Genomic DNA, 19,700 nt, shown 5'->3' on the forward strand with positions numbered 1-19,700 from the left:
AGCTGGGAGGCTTACTGGGCTTAAGCCCGGGTTGTTTTTTCAGAAGCCCGGGGTCTTTTGGAGTGTAATTTTTTCATAGTTAGATGCCTGGCTGACAACTGTATAAAACAAAAACTACACACAATATTCGAAGCACATAGAGCACACTGTGGGAATTTACAACTGTGCGTAAATCCCCCCTAATATTGGTATGATCTGAGCTCAGACGGGGCGGGGCAGCTGCTGCCTGCGAGTGCGCTGTTAGAGAAGCGCAGCCAGGCAGACAGAGGAGAACTGAAGTTTGACCAGTTACCAAAGCAAGTCATTCGTACTGTACAAATAATGTAAATATGACGGTGAATCACGAAAGATTGATATCAAACTGATCACTTGACCCATATTACGTTACTTGCTCTTCGAGTGAATCAACAAATGGCGAAATGAAAAACTGAACAACAACAATGCTGTTTCTTTAGAGAGTCTTAGCTTACATGTGTGTTTATTTCATATTTTCAGTTGTTTCCCTCCACGGCTAAATAAATCGGTTTCAGTAATGCACTGATATACAAGAATGGACATAAGGGGCTTCTTTCAAAGAAAAAACTCTGGTAGTATTTTATATATTGTGCTTTGTATGTTGTTCAGTATATTTCTATGCAAAACAAGAGGAAGTTCAATACACAGCAGTATATTCACAGTTTAAACCAGATATTTACACACACTTTATGGAAAACACAAGAACATTTTTTTACTGTACAACATCAATTTAGAGTAAACTTGTTTTGTTTTGGTTAAATAAATATTGAAATATCTTTTGAATTCGTTAAATGTCAGAATAAAGAGAGAGCTGTCTATTTTTTATCACTTTCATCAGATTTAGGAGTACATATACACTAAGTTTATTGTTAATTAATAAGAAAACTCCAGACGATTCCATTCTGAGCTGAAGAAGCTTCTGATAGGTTAGTAGAGTCCATGTGAGTAAACTGGTGCCACAGCTGTGGATGCATATAAGGCAAAACACAGAGCCTGTTTCTGTGACATGGGAACATCAAGAGATATCAACCAAAACACCAGGAAAAGAATCGTGGAGCTCCATAAGTGTGGCTCACTTTTGAATACAATTTGGTGCCATGTACAATTAAGAAATACAGATAGTTTCTCTCTTTACTCTTAAAGTTAACAAATATGTTTTTTATATTTATCTAAAAAAAATAAACATTTAGTCTGATTTGATGTTACAATTAAAAAAGTGTTTTTATCTGAAGAGTTTGTAAATATCTGGTTTCAACTGTATATTTGATGATTGTCAGCACAAAGAGGGAGAGAGAGGAGAATGAGGACAGAAGAGAGAGGGAACAAGAGCAGGTGAGACACATGTTAGTCAAATGGTTGTTTACCAAAAGTATCACCGTATCATAGGTACTCATGTATCTCGTACCGAGTGTTTCTTTTTTGGTTTGTTATTTTTCAAATTCTATATTTATTAAGTTATGCAGGCTTGTTTGCACAACAAGGCTAAATAATTATATAAACTTTTCTCAATCTAAATAGTGGACTTTGTAGAATTAAAAAAATAAGTGTAGTGCAGGTCTATGATGATTTTTAGTGCTACTATCATCTAGTTCTGATTCTGGTTCTGTCTTGGTTAAGTCCTAAGTAGTCCTGAGTTTGAACTGTTGTAGTCCTGTTTTAATTCCGGATCAGTTCTGGGTCTGGTTGAACTGGGGTTTAGTCCTCGTGTCTTGATACAGCCCGACTTTGTTCTGCCTTGCTGCTTAATTAAAAACCTAGTTTAAGGTGTCCTGCATATGTGATATTTTTTTCCCTATATGAAGTCCTTCGTTTTTGAACAAAACTCAAAACAGAGCCTATTGATCTCAGTCATTTCTACCCCCCCCCCCCCCCCCCCCCAAGAAAAAAAAAAGAATCCCACATGCATACTACTGTTTCAAATGTCTGGCTCCGCCTCTGATTAAAGCAAGAGTGTGTTTCATGTACAGTCTGACTCTTGATATTTAATATTCTCACAGACTGAGAGATGAATATGAAGCTGCTCAGGCTGTGGTTAAAGTTTTATTCTGTGATATGTGTTACTGTGTCATTTTACCTGAGCTGACTCTAAAAACCGTGAGTGAGGTCCAGCAGGACAATGGATAAACAGGTTTCTGTGTTTGCCTTGAAGCAGGCCAATCATGCTGTCCAATCAGAGCTCTCACCTGCAGCTGACCTCTGAGCGGATTGGACTCTGGACATGCAGTTTCAGTCTGACTGGATTTGCTCACAAACTCAGGATCTTTTTGTTGTTTCACACATGATGCAGGTTTCCACGTCTCTTCCTCTTCTTTCCCTCACCCTCCTGCTCCTTCATCCCGTCTCCCCGGTACATGGTGGCCATGTTCTGGCATTTCCGGGAGAGTTCAGCCATTGGTTGAACATGCGGAACATCATAGAGGAGCTGGTGAAGAGGAATCATTCGGTCACCATCTTAGTGCCCGATGCATCGCCGTCTGTCAACTACAACAACAGCCGTGACACCGCCAAGTTCAACTTCCTGGTCTTCAAGGTAACACTGGTGTTTATACAGCGTGTTTGTAGTCACCCAAAGAAGATCCCTGACAATCACTGTGAAGTAATGGTTCTGAGTAACTTTAATTTCCCGTCCTTCCCCCTGATTACCCACAGACACCTCTCCGTGTTTGTCTCATTTCAGACCTGAAAATCAGAGGAAAGCATTTTTTTCATTGTTTTTTTTGGGCGTAGCTGATATAGAATCAATGACCTGATCAGGTGTTTCCTCCTGCAGGTGTCGTACAGCCGGCAGGAGTATCTGGACCTTATGCAGGAATTGATGCGTTTCTCCATGTATGAGGCGCACTTGTCTTCACCACTGCAGAAGTTCCTAAAGACGGCTTCCTGGATACTGCACTTCCTGGACTTCGGGAGGCAGCAGTGTGACGGAATGCTGAGGAACAAGCAGCTGATGGCGACTCTGCGCCACACCAGCTTTGACGTCATCTTGCAGGACTCGATGGCAATGTGTGGTGACCTGGTGGCAGACTTGCTCAGTGTGCCACTCATCATCTCAATGCGCTTCAGCTTCGGCAGTGTTTTTGAGCGACACTGTGGCCACGCCCCCGCACCGCCATCCTACGTCCCGTTAGCTCCTCTCTCATACAACGACCACATGACACTCAGTGAGAGGCTGGTCAACATGGTGATATATGTGGGGTCGTCAGCAGTAAGCGAACTGACCTGGAAGCTGACGCTCGATCAATACTACAGGGAGATCAAAGGTCAGCGGTCAAGAGTTATGTCTCCACTCTGAGGGCATCACACAGGGTTTAAATAAACTATCATTATGTGACTGAAGGCAGATATTCAGCTTTGATTCAGAGTTTAACTAAAATAACAGCTCACAGAAATTTCTGGATGCATGCTCAATATTCAGGTAGGAAAATCCCAAAACGTTGATTCTGTTCATCTGGACGTTTTCAGTGGGTGAAAGACGATTTCAGGTGACTTCTTCAGTCTTAGATGACTGCAGGTTTCCCCAACCTTATAAAGAGTATATTTGAATAATAACTGAAACTAGCACTAGTGACGAACAATGGGGTGTGAGGTCAGTTTCATAATCATTAATATACAAATCGTCATGACCATTGATCAACAACCACTGAAAAAGACCACTGATGATTCATTAGTGACCATTGATCATTGATCCATGAGTACCATTCAAAGAGAGTTAGGGAATAAATGCAAAAACAGCATTGTAAGATGGCAAAAGATGTATCCTTAGGCCCCCTCCTCGATTCAGAGATGGTCTTTCCCTGGCCTCTTTGACTCTGCGCTCAAACCAGCGTTCCTCCCTGTCCAGGGTGTGTACATCCTCATCATTGAAAGAGTGTCCACTGGCCTGTAGGTCTGAATAGACTGTGGATCTGCATTTAATCAATGATCATGACAATGTCCATATTAATGATCAAGAAACTGACCTTACAGCCATTGTTCGTCAATGGTGCTAGTTTCAGTCATTGTGCAAATGTATAAGGTTGGGGAAGCCTGCAGTCAGCTGAGGCTGAAGAAGTCACTTAGATGATGATGATGTAACATTTCTCCCACTGGAAAGGCTATTTCAAGATGAACAGAATCAACTTTTTGGGAGCTCACAGATATGTTTACACTCATGTCAAAAGTCTTCAGACAGCTCACTGATGAACAGTGCAGTGGTGGCTTAATGTCTTTCTGATAACCATCTGAGCACATCCAAAATAATCAGAGGTCCACAGAGCAAAGATGTTACAGCAGTATTTATTTGAAGGAATAAACACCTACACTTTCCATGATGATGAAAATAAGGATTGCAAAGATTAAGATATGAGGATGTGATGTTAAAGACTGTCTTCCTTAGGGATGGGAATTGATAAGAATTTTGCAATCAAAGACATTACATTCATGCAAATTAATTACATGCTGTGGGTCACATGTTTGTGCATGTTGGAGGTATTTCCCCTTACAGAACACTTTTCCTAAAAGTAATGCAGTACATTACTTAATTACACCCAGGAGAAAGACATTCTCATTATGTTACTTTCATGTTACTCTGTAAAATGATTTGAAACACACTGTCTCATAATCAGCATTTAACAATATAAACCTACAGGCTACAGCCCCACACACCAACACAAACCCCTATCCTAATGAGATCACACGTGATCTTTCTCTTAGTAATTAGGTATGAAAACAAATCAAAGATGAAAACCAGCACAACGACAGTCTTACTCTCTGCTCACATTCATATTGATGCTGTAGAACTGATCACACTGAGCTTCACAGAGCAGACAATGATGAGCCAAAGCAAACTGCAAAACAACCCAAAGATACTCTTTAATGACTGAGTCAGTCAGCTGATCTCAGACCAGCAGAGCAACATTTCAGCATTCAAGTACAAAACTGAAGGCAGAGAGCAGAAACCAGCAGCAGCTGGAGGAAGAGACAGCATTTGATCTGTGGGTTCTTCATCAGTCAAAGGATTTTCATCAAGTAGTGAGAACTGTCCTTTGATGTAAAATTAAATTTGTTTGTAACGTTATTTTTAGATCCTCTGAGAATGAGGGACTGTGTAAAAAAATGTCTGTAATTCATGAACTGTTAATGTTAGACTGAAGTTAAACCCTGAATTAAAGCTGGAAGACTGCACTTAGTCACATCTCGATGGTTTGATGTAAAGTCCGTTATATTGGTGCACAGATGCAGAATTATAGAAACCATCCTTGTCCAAATAACTATGGACCTGTACAAACTTTTATTTTGAAGTCATATCCCTTCTTTCCTGTATGGACAGGAACTCCCAGCAGTGTGTGTGAGACTATGGGGAAGGCCGACGTGTGGCTCATCAGGACGTTCTGGGACATTGAGACGCCACGGCCGACCCCACCAAACTTCAAATACGTGGGCGGTCTACACTGCAAACCGGCCAATCAGCTGCCAGAGGTGTGAGCTCTGATTGCACACACTTTTATTCTGAAATGGGACAGGTGAGTGTTGATGTAATGATGATGTCACATCTTCCAGGACCTGGAGGCATTTGTGCAGAGTTCAGGTGATGCCGGCATAATTGTGGCTTCCTTCGGCTCCATGGTAACCAACCTGACGATGCAGCACGCTAACATCATCGCCACCGCCTTCGGTCAGATCCCACAGAAGGTCAGAAGCTCCACCTACTCACAGACAAACAATCAGGGACTGGGCTGTCAGCAGATATTGATTGCATCATTGATTACTTTCTGCAATAATCATCCAAAAAATACCTGCAGGCAGAAGAAGCTCAGATGGTTTGTTTCATCTTTGACTTGAAGAGTGTTTTCTTCCTTTCAGGTGATTTGGCGTTACCGTGGCGAGGCTCCAACTGCATTGGCTCCAAACACGAAGATTTCTGATTGGATCCCTCAGAACGACCTGCTGGGTATGACTCATTCATGATGTCATGGAATTTCAAAATAAAAGCTCAAATAGGCCTCTTATTCACTTGCTAAGTGGCAACATACCAAGCCTCCTTCCAGGTCCAGACTCCTCCTGCGTGGATGATAATCCTCCTGTGGATGGCTTATCATTTATGTCCGAAGTGATAACAGTATATTTTATGTTTTTGGTGGTGGTTGGGGGGGGGAGGTAGAAATCTCTGTCAGTGCATGGTGTATCTTTACATAGAAGCTAACTAGCTGACTTCCCGTTAACTTTAAACTCTGTTAAATTTTATAAATCTTGGATGCCTGTATGTTAAACTTTATTTAAACAGGTGTGAGAGAAGCCAAACAGATCATTTCATTGAGGATGAAAGAATTTTGGCTGTTTTTAACTCTCAGTGATGCCCAAGTGTTTATTTGAGTGTGAGAATCTTTGGTAAGTTTTGACTCAGAAATGGCAACTAACATAATCAATATTTGCAAAAAGATGTTCTTTCACAATAAAGGCTCTGTATTTTTTTTGTCCTCAGGTCACCCAAAGACAAAGGCATTCGTGACACACGGCGGCACTAACAGTCTATATGAAGCTGTGTTTCACGGCGTGCCTCTGGTGGGCGTGCCGCTGTTTGGCGATCAGCCTGATAATCTCGCCCGTATGAGCCACCTCGGCACCGCCATCGTCCTGGACTTCAACCATCTGACAGCTGAGGAGCTGGCAGAGGCGCTGCACGTCGTCACAAACCAGCCAAGGTAAAGGTGATTTTAGTGTGGAATTGTGTTTGTATATTTCCTGTTAATAGTTTCATCTTTGTACATTTGGACCTGTTTAATAACATTTTATTTAATAATAATGGATTGGATTTATATAGCGACCTTCCGGTTACAGATGCGATTCCCAACCCCCTGAGCCACGGTCGCCCCATTTCCTGTCTTTGACCTGATTCCTTCACAATAAAAGTGCACTACTGTTTAACAGTGAAACTGTCATATGACTTCCTGTTTGTTTACCATGCACAGCTACAGGACCAACATGCAGCGTCTGTCAGCGGTGCACCGCGACCAGCCAGTAACGCCACTGAGTACCGCCGTCTTCTGGGTGGAGTTTGTGATGCGACACGGTGGAGCTAGGCATCTGCGGTTGGCATCATACGACCTGAACTGGTTCCAGTACCACAGCTTGGACACCGGTGCTGCCCTGCTGATCGCTTTGATGACCGTCGCTGCTTTGTGGTGGGTGGGGATACGCTGCATCCTGCGGCAGTGCAGACAGCGAGCAGGAAGAGAGAAGAAGGACTGAAGAGAGATTTCCTGTTTGCACCGTCCTGTTGGTATTTACAAAGGAGAGTCTAGTAACAAGACTATGTACGAAAGATGGGAAACATTATCAGCTGACCCTGTTCAAGGCACAAAACATAGGGAGGAGAATATTTAAATTAACCCATGACCTGATTTACAGACCAGCATTTACTACTGATTGAAACAATATTTAACACATAAAAACAAACATGTTTTTTTTTGTGCCTGATACTGAAATTAACTGACTATGCCAGTGTTTAGAAAACTCCTTAAAAATCACCCAGAAAACTGACCTCACCTGAGTCCTATTTGGGGATTGCATTTAATCTGTGTTTAACAGGTTAAACACAGATTAACTGGTTTCATCTTCATTAGGACTTAATATCTAAACATTTCAGAATCCCTTTCCATCACTAATGGTGTTCCACAGGGATCCATCCCTGGACATGCCTAACACGTTCTGATTAAACTGAGAACATGCTGTTCATGAGGTCACCTGAGGATTTCAAGCTTGCAGTTTATATTTATATCTGAACTCTTTGACGTCATAAAATTGAATTTTTAAAATCTCTATGAAGATTTAATGACTCGTTGGATACTAGATAAAATTTTATCACAATGCTGAGCACATATCAATATGAGTTTTATACAGAAACGTTGAAGCTTCAGTGTTTTTGGGTTTTTTTATTACAAGTGATTCTTTCCCTGCTCACCTTTGTATGTAAAAATCGGGATGGTCTGCCCTCACAAGCTGAAGAGAGCAGCATTGTGCAGTCTTTATGAGTTTACTACACTAACCAATCACATCCACTTACAGTCAAACACAGTGCTCACATAAAGCTCTCCTTTTCCACTGGAACATTTTCAAAGATTATATTTATGTATCAGAGGTCACACCTGCACCAGCATTTCTTAATCGCTGTATCTGTGTATTCTGGCTATACATGTTGATTGTGCAGAAGTCTCCTTGGACAGAAAGGTCCTGATCACAGTGAGAAACCTGTAAAACTAAAGGATGTGGAAATAAACTGCTGTACTGGAGTTTTTCCTGGGTGCTGCTGTGTGGTTCACTACTCTAAATGTAAATGTTACTTAGAGTCAGTCACACTGCAGAGGGTTTTCAGCAAACATAGTTACCGTGAGTGGCTTTATTTATATTTTCACAGACTAAGTCTGATAATGAAAAAATTGCAGTTCTGAGCCTGTGGTTAAAGTCACCTGCTGTAAAAAATGTTATCTGAACTGAGCACTGACTCTGATGAACCTCTAAGAAATGAGAAAACTTGAGAAACTGTGAGTGAGGTCCAGCAGGACAATGAATAAACAGGTTTCTGTGTTTGCCTCAGGCTTTGTGTTGTCATCCAATCAGAGCACAGCTCTCACCTGCAGCTGACCTCTGAGCAGATTGGACTCTGGACCTGCAGTTTCAGTCTGACTGGATTTGCTCATGTTTCACACATGATGCAGGTTTCCACGTCTCTTCCTCTTCTTTTTCTTCCCCTCACCCTCCTGCTCCTTCATCCCGTCTCCCTGGTACATGGTGGCCATGTTCTGGCATTTCCGGGAGAGTTCAGCCATTGGTTGAACATGCGGAACATCATAGAGGAGCTGGTGAAGAGGAATCATTCGGTCACCATCTTAGTGCCCGATGCATCGCCGTCTGTCAACTACAACAACAGCCGCAACGCTGCCAAGTTCAACTTCCTGGTCTTCAAGGTAACACTGGTGTTTATACAGCGTGTTTGTAGTCACCCAAAGAAGATCCCTGACAATCACTTCCATGGATATTAGTGTCCTTTGAACATTGCTACACATTAGTTAAGGGTTTGTAGTACCTCCCATGAAAAGTTTCATCATCAGACACTTTCACTTTCTTTGTCTGGAAGAAATCATGTTTTTTCTCAGAAAACATCCATTCATTAATTTTATTAACTGCGTATCTAACTCAGCATCACAGGGTCAATTTCAAGTGAAAAATAATGTGTTGATGCACTCAGGCTTTCTGCATCAATTTTAGATATTTATTGTTATCTTTTCTCTATTCCACTCTGTGGTGTCACAGTGCTGAGGTCTGTTAATATTTGGAGTCTTGGTTTAAGTTTTGATTTCATTATTTTTCTGATGGCAATTTTCCTAGAGGCTTTGAATATTTGTGATATTGCAGAAGTCCCAATCTTAATTATTCCTAATAATTGTATGAATTTTTCCTGTAGTATGCTGGTACCTGTTTTTTGTTAAAGCTTTAGCCCACTGTGTGTTTACAGTCCTGTGAGAAGCAGGTTAAAAGTGTAAGTTCATGACAGCTGTGAGGGACCAAGCAGCCAAAGCATAGAGGACACAGGAAAAAATGTCTTCAAAAAGGGTTTTCTTCATTTTAACCCTCAAAAAAGTTCAAAAGACAAAATTCAAAAACATAACTAGCAGGCCCATAAAAGAGGCCAACTAAATATAACTCCACAAAAAGTAATTTCTAGAAACTTAAACAAACAAAGTGGACACAACTTAACTCACAAACTGACCTAGATACAAAGACAAGAGGGTAGCTTTTATAGTGGTTTGGCCAAACCATTTACACACAATAGGGGAAAATAAAAACACACACTAATATTAACTAAGCACAGAATAACATAAGTAAACCTAAAACACCCCTGTTCCTGATAAGCACAACGTTGGCCCTGCTGAGCAGGCATTTTGTTCTCAGGCTCCTCAGCCACGCCTTTTGCCCAGACAGGAAACAGCCACCGCCCAAAACCAGGTAACTCAAAGAAAGAGAAACATAATTAATATAACAGAAAACATTTTTAGAAAAACCACACAATGCTATTATGCGTGCGCCTCATAAAATCAGTGTTCGGTTTAAATAAAATGATTAATGAATTATATTAATGGAAAAAAACTGCAAACCAAACTAATAAAGTGAACAAATGGACTGATTTACCCATGTGTGGCTGATGCCATCACAACAGCACAATTTGAAACACACTGAACAAATATGGCTGAAGGGATTTCAGGAGAAATCATCTTCTCTCTGAAAAGAACATTGCAGCATGATTTATGGTTGCAAAGCTGCATCTGGACAAACCACAAGGCTGCTGGATGTCATGGTCTGCAACCTGCTGCCCAGCATTCTGTGTTTTTGGGTTTTAAAGTTCTGTTAAATTGTTTACTTAAGTTTACATTTCATGTATTAGTCTACAACTTCTGTTATATCCTTTGTTGGTTGATTTTGGTATTTGTAGTAATCTTTTATTTTGAGTCCAACTAGTTTTTGCTCCTTTCTTGCTTATAGTAGTTTGCATTGTATTCCTGTTTTAGTTTGTTTGTTTTGCCACTCTCTGTGTTCCCTTAGTATTTTTCCCTCTGTCAAGTTGCTTGTATTAATTTCATTAAGGTGATTGTGTTTTCTCTGTTTAATTATTACTTCCTGTTTTACTTTGAGAGAATTTGTGCTCCTTGTGCTTTGCTTTTAGTTTTGCTTCCTTTGTCTCGTCTGCTCTGATTTGGTTCACCTGTGTCATGTTCTCCACAGCGGTCTCCACTTCCCCTAATCACCCACCTGTATTTGTATTAGCTGTGTCCCAAAACGTAGGCTGCATCCTTTGGAGGACGTGGCCTTCGCGGTCTACGTGGGCCGGGTCCTTCGAAGACCAAGAAAGCCGGAACTGCGAGGCTGTAAAATGGGACAGTTTAGCCTTCAGATTTGCGTCACAGCTGTCTCGGTGGAGTTTAATAATCTCAGCCGTCTGCTCCTTACTATCTAAAATATAACAGGACACTGGCATAAATTCTCGACCGTCTCACACTTCTGTTTAATCAGTTTTCTGTTTGACGTTTATTCAGCTGTGTGAAAATCCTGGAGGAACCCGATGGATTAATAAAGTTTTATTTAATCTAATCTAAGATAACAACTTTGATCTCAGCCAAACTGATTTACTCTGGAACAAATAAAACACCGAAAAAGGAAACAATTACATTTTTAAGTTATCTGAGTGACTTATATATCATGTTTAACCTGAGTAGGTAAAGACAGCGGGGGTCTGAAAACGATGAAGCCAGGAGTCCGCTGCTCTCGCTGGGTCGAGTGACCATTGAACCCCCCGGCTAGCTATCGAGCGGGTGGGTAACAGACGTCGGAGCACTTTTACAAATACGCGATGTCTTGATAAACCAAGCAGATATTTAAAGTTTACACAGCTACTTTCTCGCCTGAAAATATGTTAAAAGTTTATTTTGTGACCCAGAAAGAGTAATAAGAGTAATATTAAAACTTAGTAGCGGCCGCCATTGTTGGAAACTGGAATTGGCTGGGCTATGGCGGGCCACGAAGGACACACCCGACCCATCCTTCAAATTCGGGGAAATTAAGGACGCATTTGTCGGCCGCATTTGAAGGAGTCGACGAATTGGGTCAGCCTTCGTCGCCTGGCTGTGACGTAATCGGCCTTCAAATGCAGCCTCTGAAGGATGCAGCCGACGTTTTGGGACACAGCTATTGTCTCACTCTCCTTTTGTCAGAGTGTCAGTTCATCTTCCCTTTTGTCTCTCAGCTCCAGTCCCTCCTTGCCCAAGTATCACTTCCCAGTTTATGGCTTTGAGTTTCGTTTTGTGCTTTATATTCTACATTGTATTTTTCCCTACAGCCAAATGGCTCGTGAGTTTACCACAGCCTGCCTTACATGTCTGCATTTGGTTCTTAACACACATCACCCTTTGCAATTTGTGACGGTATACTCTAACCATAAAATGGACCCAGGCACTATCACAGAGGAGTTTAGAGAAAAGAGAATTGTCCGGGAAACCAGTCATGAAGTTTCACTGATCGGCAAAGAGGTGGCTAGCAAAGGTGGTGAATGCCTGGGGCCAGCATCAATGTGGGAGGAAACAGGCCAGCTCTGGAGGCTGCCATCAGTGAAGGTGACCGAGCACTATTGGTGGCTTGGCTGGACACTGATGGTGATGTCACAGGGTGGAATGGACAAAGTTTAAGTTGATATTTTTATTTGCTTGCATGTAGTGATGAGTTTTATTCTTTGATATTTTTAGCGTGTAGTGTTTTATTGTATTGGGTTTTTGCATGCTTATGTTGTGTTATGTTGTGCGCCCCCTTCCTGATCATTAACCTGGCACACCTGGGGTTGGAGATAGCTATTTAATAAGAGAGAGCGTGAGAGGGGAAGAGGAGGAGAGACATGGCGTGGTAACCGGTGTGGGCGGCGGCCGTGCAGAGCGGCACAGATGCCCGGCTATAGGCAGCTGGCCGAGGCATGCGGCAAAGGAGAACGAGACCGGAGATCGCAGACGACCGCACACTGGAGAGAGTGATCGGGGCTGAGCGGAGAGGTCTGTGTTGGTGTTGACGGGAGGTAGCTCCTCGCCGAGAGAGGCCCACGGCAGGGGATTAAGAGGCAGCGGGATGGTGCCTTATGTCCCCGGGACGGTGAAATTATGGCTACGCGTGTGAAGCACAACACAGTGGTGGGCGGAGTTAGGAGCTCTGCCCATCCAGGGTAAGTCCCGATCCATCCCGTCTAAGACGAACCTCCAGTGGAATCTAAGAATGGTGACTGCCGCTGGCCCTCTCTCCTTTTTCTAGTTGGCACCAGAATGAAGAGGCAGACAGGACGGCGACGATCCTGTTGGTTTCTGCACCGTTTGGATTTTTATGGGACTTGACCTCCATGGCTTAGGCCATTGCATTTTGGCTGTATAGTTTTAATTACTTTTAATGTTTTTAACTTCATGTTCCTGCCTGGCCAGAGTATTTTAGTGCTTTCTTTAAAAATAAATTATAGTTTTAGCAACTCGTGTTTATGTTTACTACTTCCCTTGGCTGCTCCACTGCTCTTCCCGTCAGAAGGGTTTCCCTTCTGTGTTAAACTTATGTCCCCTGTGAATCCACCTATGACAGTGTCGGTGAGGACCCCTCTGTGACTCAAATGCCATGGGACATTGAATTCTGGCTCAGGCCCTGCACTCTCAGGCAGAGCGGGAACCTTTGACTTAGGTGGCATGGGACCGATAGGTTCTGCTGAGGAGCCAGGGATATTGAAGACTCGGGGGACGCAAAAAGCTGATGCCAGCCCCAGCCGATGCAAGTGAAGGTTGCGTAGGCTAGGACTGGACTCATAGCTGACTGTGGAGGCTATGGCAGCGCTGCAGAACATGCAGATCTCCTTAGAGACTGACGCTGCAGCTGGGACCCACCTGCCCCCACCCTGGGAAAAAAACATTGGGTGCAGGAACAAGCTGGACCCTAGCCACCCCCATTCAGGGAGTGAGGATGGGTGTAGGGTTCTCATACTCAGGGGAGGCCCCGGGTAGATCATCAGTCTCTAAGAGTGCAAGTTGTGATACATAAATATTGTCTGGAAGGACCTGCACATATGCCCTACTAACAGTCTTAGGAATGTAGGCAGTGAACAGTGAAGAGTAAACAGTCTCTGGGAATCCAGGCTCAGGAGCATAATAAGCAGTGCTCTGCTAGGGCTTGCTTAGGAATATCACCAATGGACTTAGAATGAGCTGACTGAGACACACAATGAGCAGTTGCTGATGAGACTCGGGTATGTTATTATTCATTTCTCAAAGAGCTTTAAGAAGGCCTTAAGAGAGGTTCTTGATTAAAACATTTATTTAGTAGAAGACATACACATAGTCTCAGTGAGCTTCTGGTCTGGTAAAAGGTCAGAAGTGCAACAGGTGAATTGAGAAAGAGCATTTGAGGACGAGACACAGACAGTAGGTGAAGAGATGACACAAAGAGCATGTGAGGTCAACACACACACACACACACACACTTTAAATTAGATTTATTTAGAGGAGAGGTTAGTTATGTTTGGCTGTAACTGCAAAATTGTCTTGGTAAAAGAGGAACCGTTTCTTGGTGTCTCGGCAAGAAAGAGGAACAAGACAAGAACTGAAAGGTAGACAGGAAGGGCTAGCCATGAAAATAGAAGATGATTTTCTAGGTGAAAAGTCAATGATGATGTTGATCTGATCTATGTATAAAATGTATCTGTGACGTATGAAGGGGCGTCAGTAAATAAACCCTGATGCTATAAAATATCTGTTCATGCTTTGATTAAGTCGAAGACTACTTCCTGTCTGCGTACAGAGTTGTCTTCCCACGCGTGTATTCATTAAAATCTTCGTTTGACTTCACCCGGCCGGATCGGTGTGGTTATTCTTCGATCACCTCTTGTACCCTTCCTCAATATTGAACCTTAACATTTGGGGGCTTCGTCCGGTTATTGAGGAGGGAGAGTTGGAGGTTTGGACGGAGAAATCCGGGGTCTTGGGTGGTCTGACGGGCAGACATGAATTCCAGTGGTCTAAGTGAGTGGGCATAAGCCGGCTTATCCAAAAGGTAAGGCACTACCTGTTGAATTATTTCCAAAGTGTGCCAAATTGGATATGATAAAATTTAAGTCTACTCACTGAAGTTACTGGTGGATGTCTGTTTTGATTTTGATGAAAATCTCATGAGTTGAAGCAGTTAGAGTTCTGCTAAGAGGAAATGAAAGTAGTTAAGAGTCTGATAAGAAAGGTTTAAATACTGGGTTGAAGTCCCAAAGAAATTGAGTTAGAGTCTCAAGTAGTTTGGTAGGGAATTGGTTATTGTGTTGGTTAGAGTCCAAATTTGGTCATAAGAGTGGACCTGAGCGGTCATTTTGTGAGTTGGAGTCTCCATTTGACCACTAGGTTGCACCTGCCTCAGTTATACACTTGTTTCGGGTGTTGATTGTTGTTTCAAAGTATTATAAATTATTCTAGAACGGCAGTTAGAGTCTGCTAGGAAGCGCAGTTCTCGGAGGTAATGCTCCCTCCCGGCCAAGGACGCTTGGCCCTGACCTATCGGCGAATAGGGTTAGTACGGTTGGCAACCGGGGAGAACTTGGGAACCTCCAAAATAGCTAGGAGTTAGTCTCCTTACCGTTTGAAACGGTATCTGCGCTTTTTTGGCCAGCAGAAGTGGATTTCGGGCGTGTAACTTTAACCTAAAACTTCAAAAAGTTTGGGTTGGTTGACGCTTTTAAATTGAGTTAGGGATTTTAGAAATGAGGCCAGAAACAGTTAAAGTCTTGATACTGGTTAATTGATCGCAAAAAACGGTTATGTTAAATTTGTCGAAATTTGATAGGTGTTAAAAGGTTTAAAATCTGTGCAGTTGTAAATATAAGACGTCTCTGTATTAAAAAGATCTCTGTGGGTCGAGTCAGCAATGCACTGACTGCCTGCTGCTATTCTTAGATGAAGAGTGTGTGTGCATGCAAATGAGGCAGCTGATGCAGAGCGCATGAGAGGATTATGCTTTCGGTTTTGTGTGTCATTGAGCTCTATAACTATTGTTTGTAAATGTGGATAAATGTCTGTGATTAAAATGCTGGCTTAGTAAATAATAACATTGTAAATATATGAATGGTGACAGCGTTTCAAAATAGAATATAAGAATTGTTTGTGTTTAAAACCAACGTTTAGGTAAGAAGATTTAAGGTGGATTTGAAGGCATAAACAAAAAATAAAAGGGTTGTTAATTCATGAGCTGACTGGATGCAGAGTAAGTGGAGTGGTCATCCTGGGAGGATTGAATGATGCTCTAACTCTGTGGTCAAGTCAGACATAGGCTTTAAGCAACCATGAGCCACTAATAAGCGTGACAAATTAATGAGTATGTGTAAATTGAACTTGTTAAATAGTTTTGATAGGAGTAACTCAATGAGCACGCAATAAAGTGGACTTTTTAGGGGCAGTTTATCACTGACACCATAAAAAGCAACTTAATTAGTAGTTCAATAACAAATTGTAAAGATAACCTTTGTTATTTGATAAGAGAGAGAAAATTCAGGTTACATATAGTGAATAAATAAGGAAATGTTAATCTCTGCGTCATTCCACACTGAAATTTCAATTGTAGGGGATCATTTGGAGGTGAATTGTGTAGGACACGGGGAGACAGAAGAATCTCCCCATGAGTTTTCAGTGTGCATAGAAATTGAGGAGGCTGAACTGGAAGCCTGCCTGGGTCGTTGTTTTTGTTTATTTGAGGGTCTGCTGGAAGTTTGTGAAAACGACCACCTTGATATGTGGGAGCCTTCTCGGGCAGCGATTTTTTTGTTAAACCTGTGGCAGGCTGTGCAACATGGAGAAAGCTTTGACATAATGTCATAAAGGTGATTTCTTGGTTTTAGACTTATTAGTACGGGACAAGTTGAGGGACCCTTGAGGGTGTGTTGCTGTAAAGTATACGGAGGTTTAAAATAAATGAAAAAACACTAATCCGAGGAACTATTGGAGAGGTAAGTATACGGAGATGAGCGCGTTGCGCATAAGGGTTGCTGGTGTCATATATTAACACTTTCAGGGCGAATAATTTTGATTGAGTGTCAACGCTTGAGAACGCGAGGACAGCGTCTAAAGTGCTGGGTTAAACTTCGTGTATCACCGAGCAGGGGAAGAGGAGCCAGTGGTTGCGAGAACAGCGAGACGAAGACTGAAACCGAAAGTTAAGCGTGTCTGGGTGACCTAGACCAAGAAGGTGGAGTCGACCAACGCCATTGGAAGAGGTAAGTCTGTGTTTCAGAGAATGGCTGACAGCTCGGGTGCGACACCTAGTGGGAAAAGGGGATGCAAACCTCTGAAGGATCAGCTTGAACAGCTTAAGAAAGCTATTCGTTTGGCTTCCCCTGGAGTATTAAAATCAGCAGAGAAAGAGTGCCAAGCGATGGAGGTTGAGGTAAGCAAACTTATTACATCCCAACAGAGAGGGCTGGGTGATAAAATACCTCTGAGCTTGGTGTTAAAAACTGAAGGAGAAGTGTATGGACAAATGCATGAGGCCCTACGTGCGTCCATAGAGGCATTAACGGCATTGGAGGTTATAAAACAGAGAGTAATGCAGGGAGGGCCAGAAGAGGAGAATGAAGACCGTGCGACGTCATCAGAAGAAGAAGACGATGAGGAGGACGAAGATGGAGGAGCTGAGCCCCAACCAAGTACAAGCCTAATTTTGAGGAAAAGAAGTGTGAAGAGAGACCAAGCACAGAGACAGCCCATATTTAGGAGCTCAAAGGGAAAAGGAAAGTCGAGGAAGAGTAGAAAAGTGAGTTTTGAACAAGGAGCTCCTGACCCTGGTTTAAGTCTGCCTCTAATAGCAGGTCCAAAGAACGAACCAGTTTATCGCGCCTATAAGGTGAGAGATTTGGAAGCATTGGTTAAACAACTTCCACCAATAACCAAGGGAGAACATTGGGAAGGAGAAGAATTAGCGCTGGGCGACTTTCGCGCTTTGGCCGGACGTTGTATGCTGGGTGGTGGGTTAGCAGATGTAGAGCAGATAGCTCAAACAACTAGATATGCAAATGACCTGAAATATCATGAGGTGCAGAGTGACTTAGCAGATGCAGTTCGGGAGAAGGACCCAACTCCTAACTTTGGAGCCATTCCAAAAATTATTTGGGATCCTAAAAACACACCCAGAGAGTGTTTAGCTAAAGCAAAGGAACAATGGTTGTTAGGAACAGGAATACATCCGGGGAAGGAGGGTGAAAGTAGAGCGTGGTTTCGTTCGGCAGTGCTGGCAGGGCTGCCCAACCAGGTTGCAGTTGACTTGGAAAAGAACCCAGATTTTGCCGTTGCAGACTCGGTGCAGTGGGACAGACATGTGACCCACAGACTTCAGCAGGAACAGGATTTGGCAAACAAACAAAAGAAAGAGTTGGAGGAAGCCCAGGCGTGGCTGGTCAAGTTGCAGCTGGTAGAAGCAAAAAACAAAGCAGGAGACAGAAAGAAAGAGGATAAAGAGAGCGCAAGGAAAATAATGGTGGCAAGGTCTCAGCCCGATCCTGTGCCTGACTGGCCAGATCAGGATCCGGGTCTCTACCCTGATGACCGTTGGCCCGCCAATGCACCAAGGCAGCGTCAACCCGTAGGGAATTGGGGGACCGGTGGACCGCAGAGAGGGCGTGGTGGATCCGTGAGGGGAGGACAAAGGGCTCGGAATCCGGGGAATCCTGGCAGTGTGTCTTGGACTGGCTGTTACAGCTGTGGAGCAGAAGGACACTGGTCCCGAGAATGCCCTGAATCGCAGCGAAATTATCAGAGGCGAGGCTATCAACCCCAGGCACGAGGAGGCCCAAGACAAAGAGTTGCTTACAGGGGAGCACATCAGGCTCCAAACCCGAATGCAGCACCAGCCCCCAGTACCCAGTAGCCGACTGGGGCTGGGAGGGGGAGCAATACTGATGGAGCCCGGAGAAACTGAACAGCGTGGGGACGGCAGAACCTATGCTGTCAATGATGATGATCCAGCATTGACACAGCTGGGAAAACAGACTTTGAAGCACCAATATGTGGTGTCCTGACAGGTGCCTGGAAAATCTCATGGGCAGGGACCTGCTTGTGAAACTGGGATCACCTTCAAAGACTCAATATCTAGTCCAGAACTCTGAACAACCCACTGTCGAAATCTACTGGGGGAGGCTAGTGGAAGAAGGCATTTTGAGACATTATCAGCTATGGAAACCCTGGGTAATGAGCCTGGCCGTCTATTCCCCTCCGCGAGATCCTTTCCACGTTACACTCTTTTATGATAGGGAAGATAACGATATCTATTGGGAACAGTTCCAGTCTGATCTTGAGGGACAGACGTGGAATGTGCAAACACATAACATTTATGTTGGACCAGAAGGTGTGGCCGCGGCTGTGAAATTTACTGATGAACAACTGCCTTGGTACAATGTGGGAGAGGATTCAGCCCCTCACATTACATTGGCGGTCCACGAGGGTCATGGGCCAAGAGATCTGGGACCAATGGTCAAGCGGGCGCTGGACAACGCATGCTGGCAAAGCACCCAAATTCCAAATGTCTGGTATGCACCAAAATGTAAAATATATCGCATAACTTGTTTGTCCAACGATGCAGTGATCTTAGAACATAAAGAAATCTCCAGAATACATGGCAGGGAAAGAATGGATCATCTTGATGCAGTAGCTGAGCTCTCAAAATTGCCTGGTACTTTGTGGTCCGCAGGGCCCACAGATGTAGGTCTAGCTAACTGTTCGCCTGTCCTGTTCCAGCTGAAGTCTGACATACCATTTAACAGACCATAATAGAAGCACAAAACTGAAGACCAAAAGTGGTTCACATGTATTGACCTAGCGAATGCATTCTTTTGTCTCCCACTGCACGAGTCACTCAGAGACATTTTCTCATTCACATACAGAGGCCGCAAATTTAGGTATACACGCCTACCACAAGGCTTTGCACTCTCACCAGGAATTTTTAATCAGGTGTTGAAGGAGACATTGTCCCCATGTCAACTGCCAGGGGGCTGTACATTAATAGAGTATGTTGATGATCTTCTTATTGCAGCCCCGTCAGCAGCGGCCTGTACGGCAGCATCGCTCGTGGTGTTGAACAGATTGGCGGAGTGTGGCTTCAAAGTGAGCAAAGAAAAACTG

General features: G+C 43.3%; 2 protein-coding genes across 2 annotated transcripts in view; both read left to right on the forward strand.

Moving 5' to 3' along the window:
* The first annotated feature begins 2,212 nt into the window (after window positions 1-2,212).
* LOC146570302 (UDP-glucuronosyltransferase 2C1-like) lies at window positions 2,213-8,549 on the forward strand. Its single transcript, XM_085283245.1, has 7 exons — window positions 2,213-2,545; window positions 2,786-3,275; window positions 5,324-5,472; window positions 5,554-5,685; window positions 5,857-5,944; window positions 6,476-6,695; window positions 6,963-8,549. The coding sequence occupies exons 1-7, from the start codon at window positions 2,234-2,236 to the stop codon at window positions 7,240-7,242; spliced, it is 1,671 nt and encodes a 556-aa protein (XP_085139371.1). The 5' UTR covers window positions 2,213-2,233; the 3' UTR covers window positions 7,243-8,549.
* A 104-nt stretch (window positions 8,550-8,653) lies between these two features.
* The window catches only part of LOC146570303 (UDP-glucuronosyltransferase 2A2-like), a 30,161-nt gene continuing 19,114 nt past the window's right edge, over window positions 8,654-19,700 (forward strand). Inside the window, exon 1 of the mRNA XM_085283246.1 lies at window positions 8,654-8,957. Coding sequence (XP_085139372.1) covers window positions 8,700-8,957 — 258 coding nt within the window. The 5' untranslated portion in view covers window positions 8,654-8,699. The remainder of the gene's footprint in view (window positions 8,958-19,700) is intronic.

Source organism: Mchenga conophoros, linkage group LG7 (genome assembly GCF_057382185.1).
Source record: "Mchenga conophoros isolate Kocher_MC1m ecotype Shallow Benthic linkage group LG7, M_conophoros_male_GT1.1, whole genome shotgun sequence".
Taxonomy (NCBI): Eukaryota; Metazoa; Chordata; class Actinopteri; order Cichliformes; family Cichlidae; genus Mchenga; species Mchenga conophoros.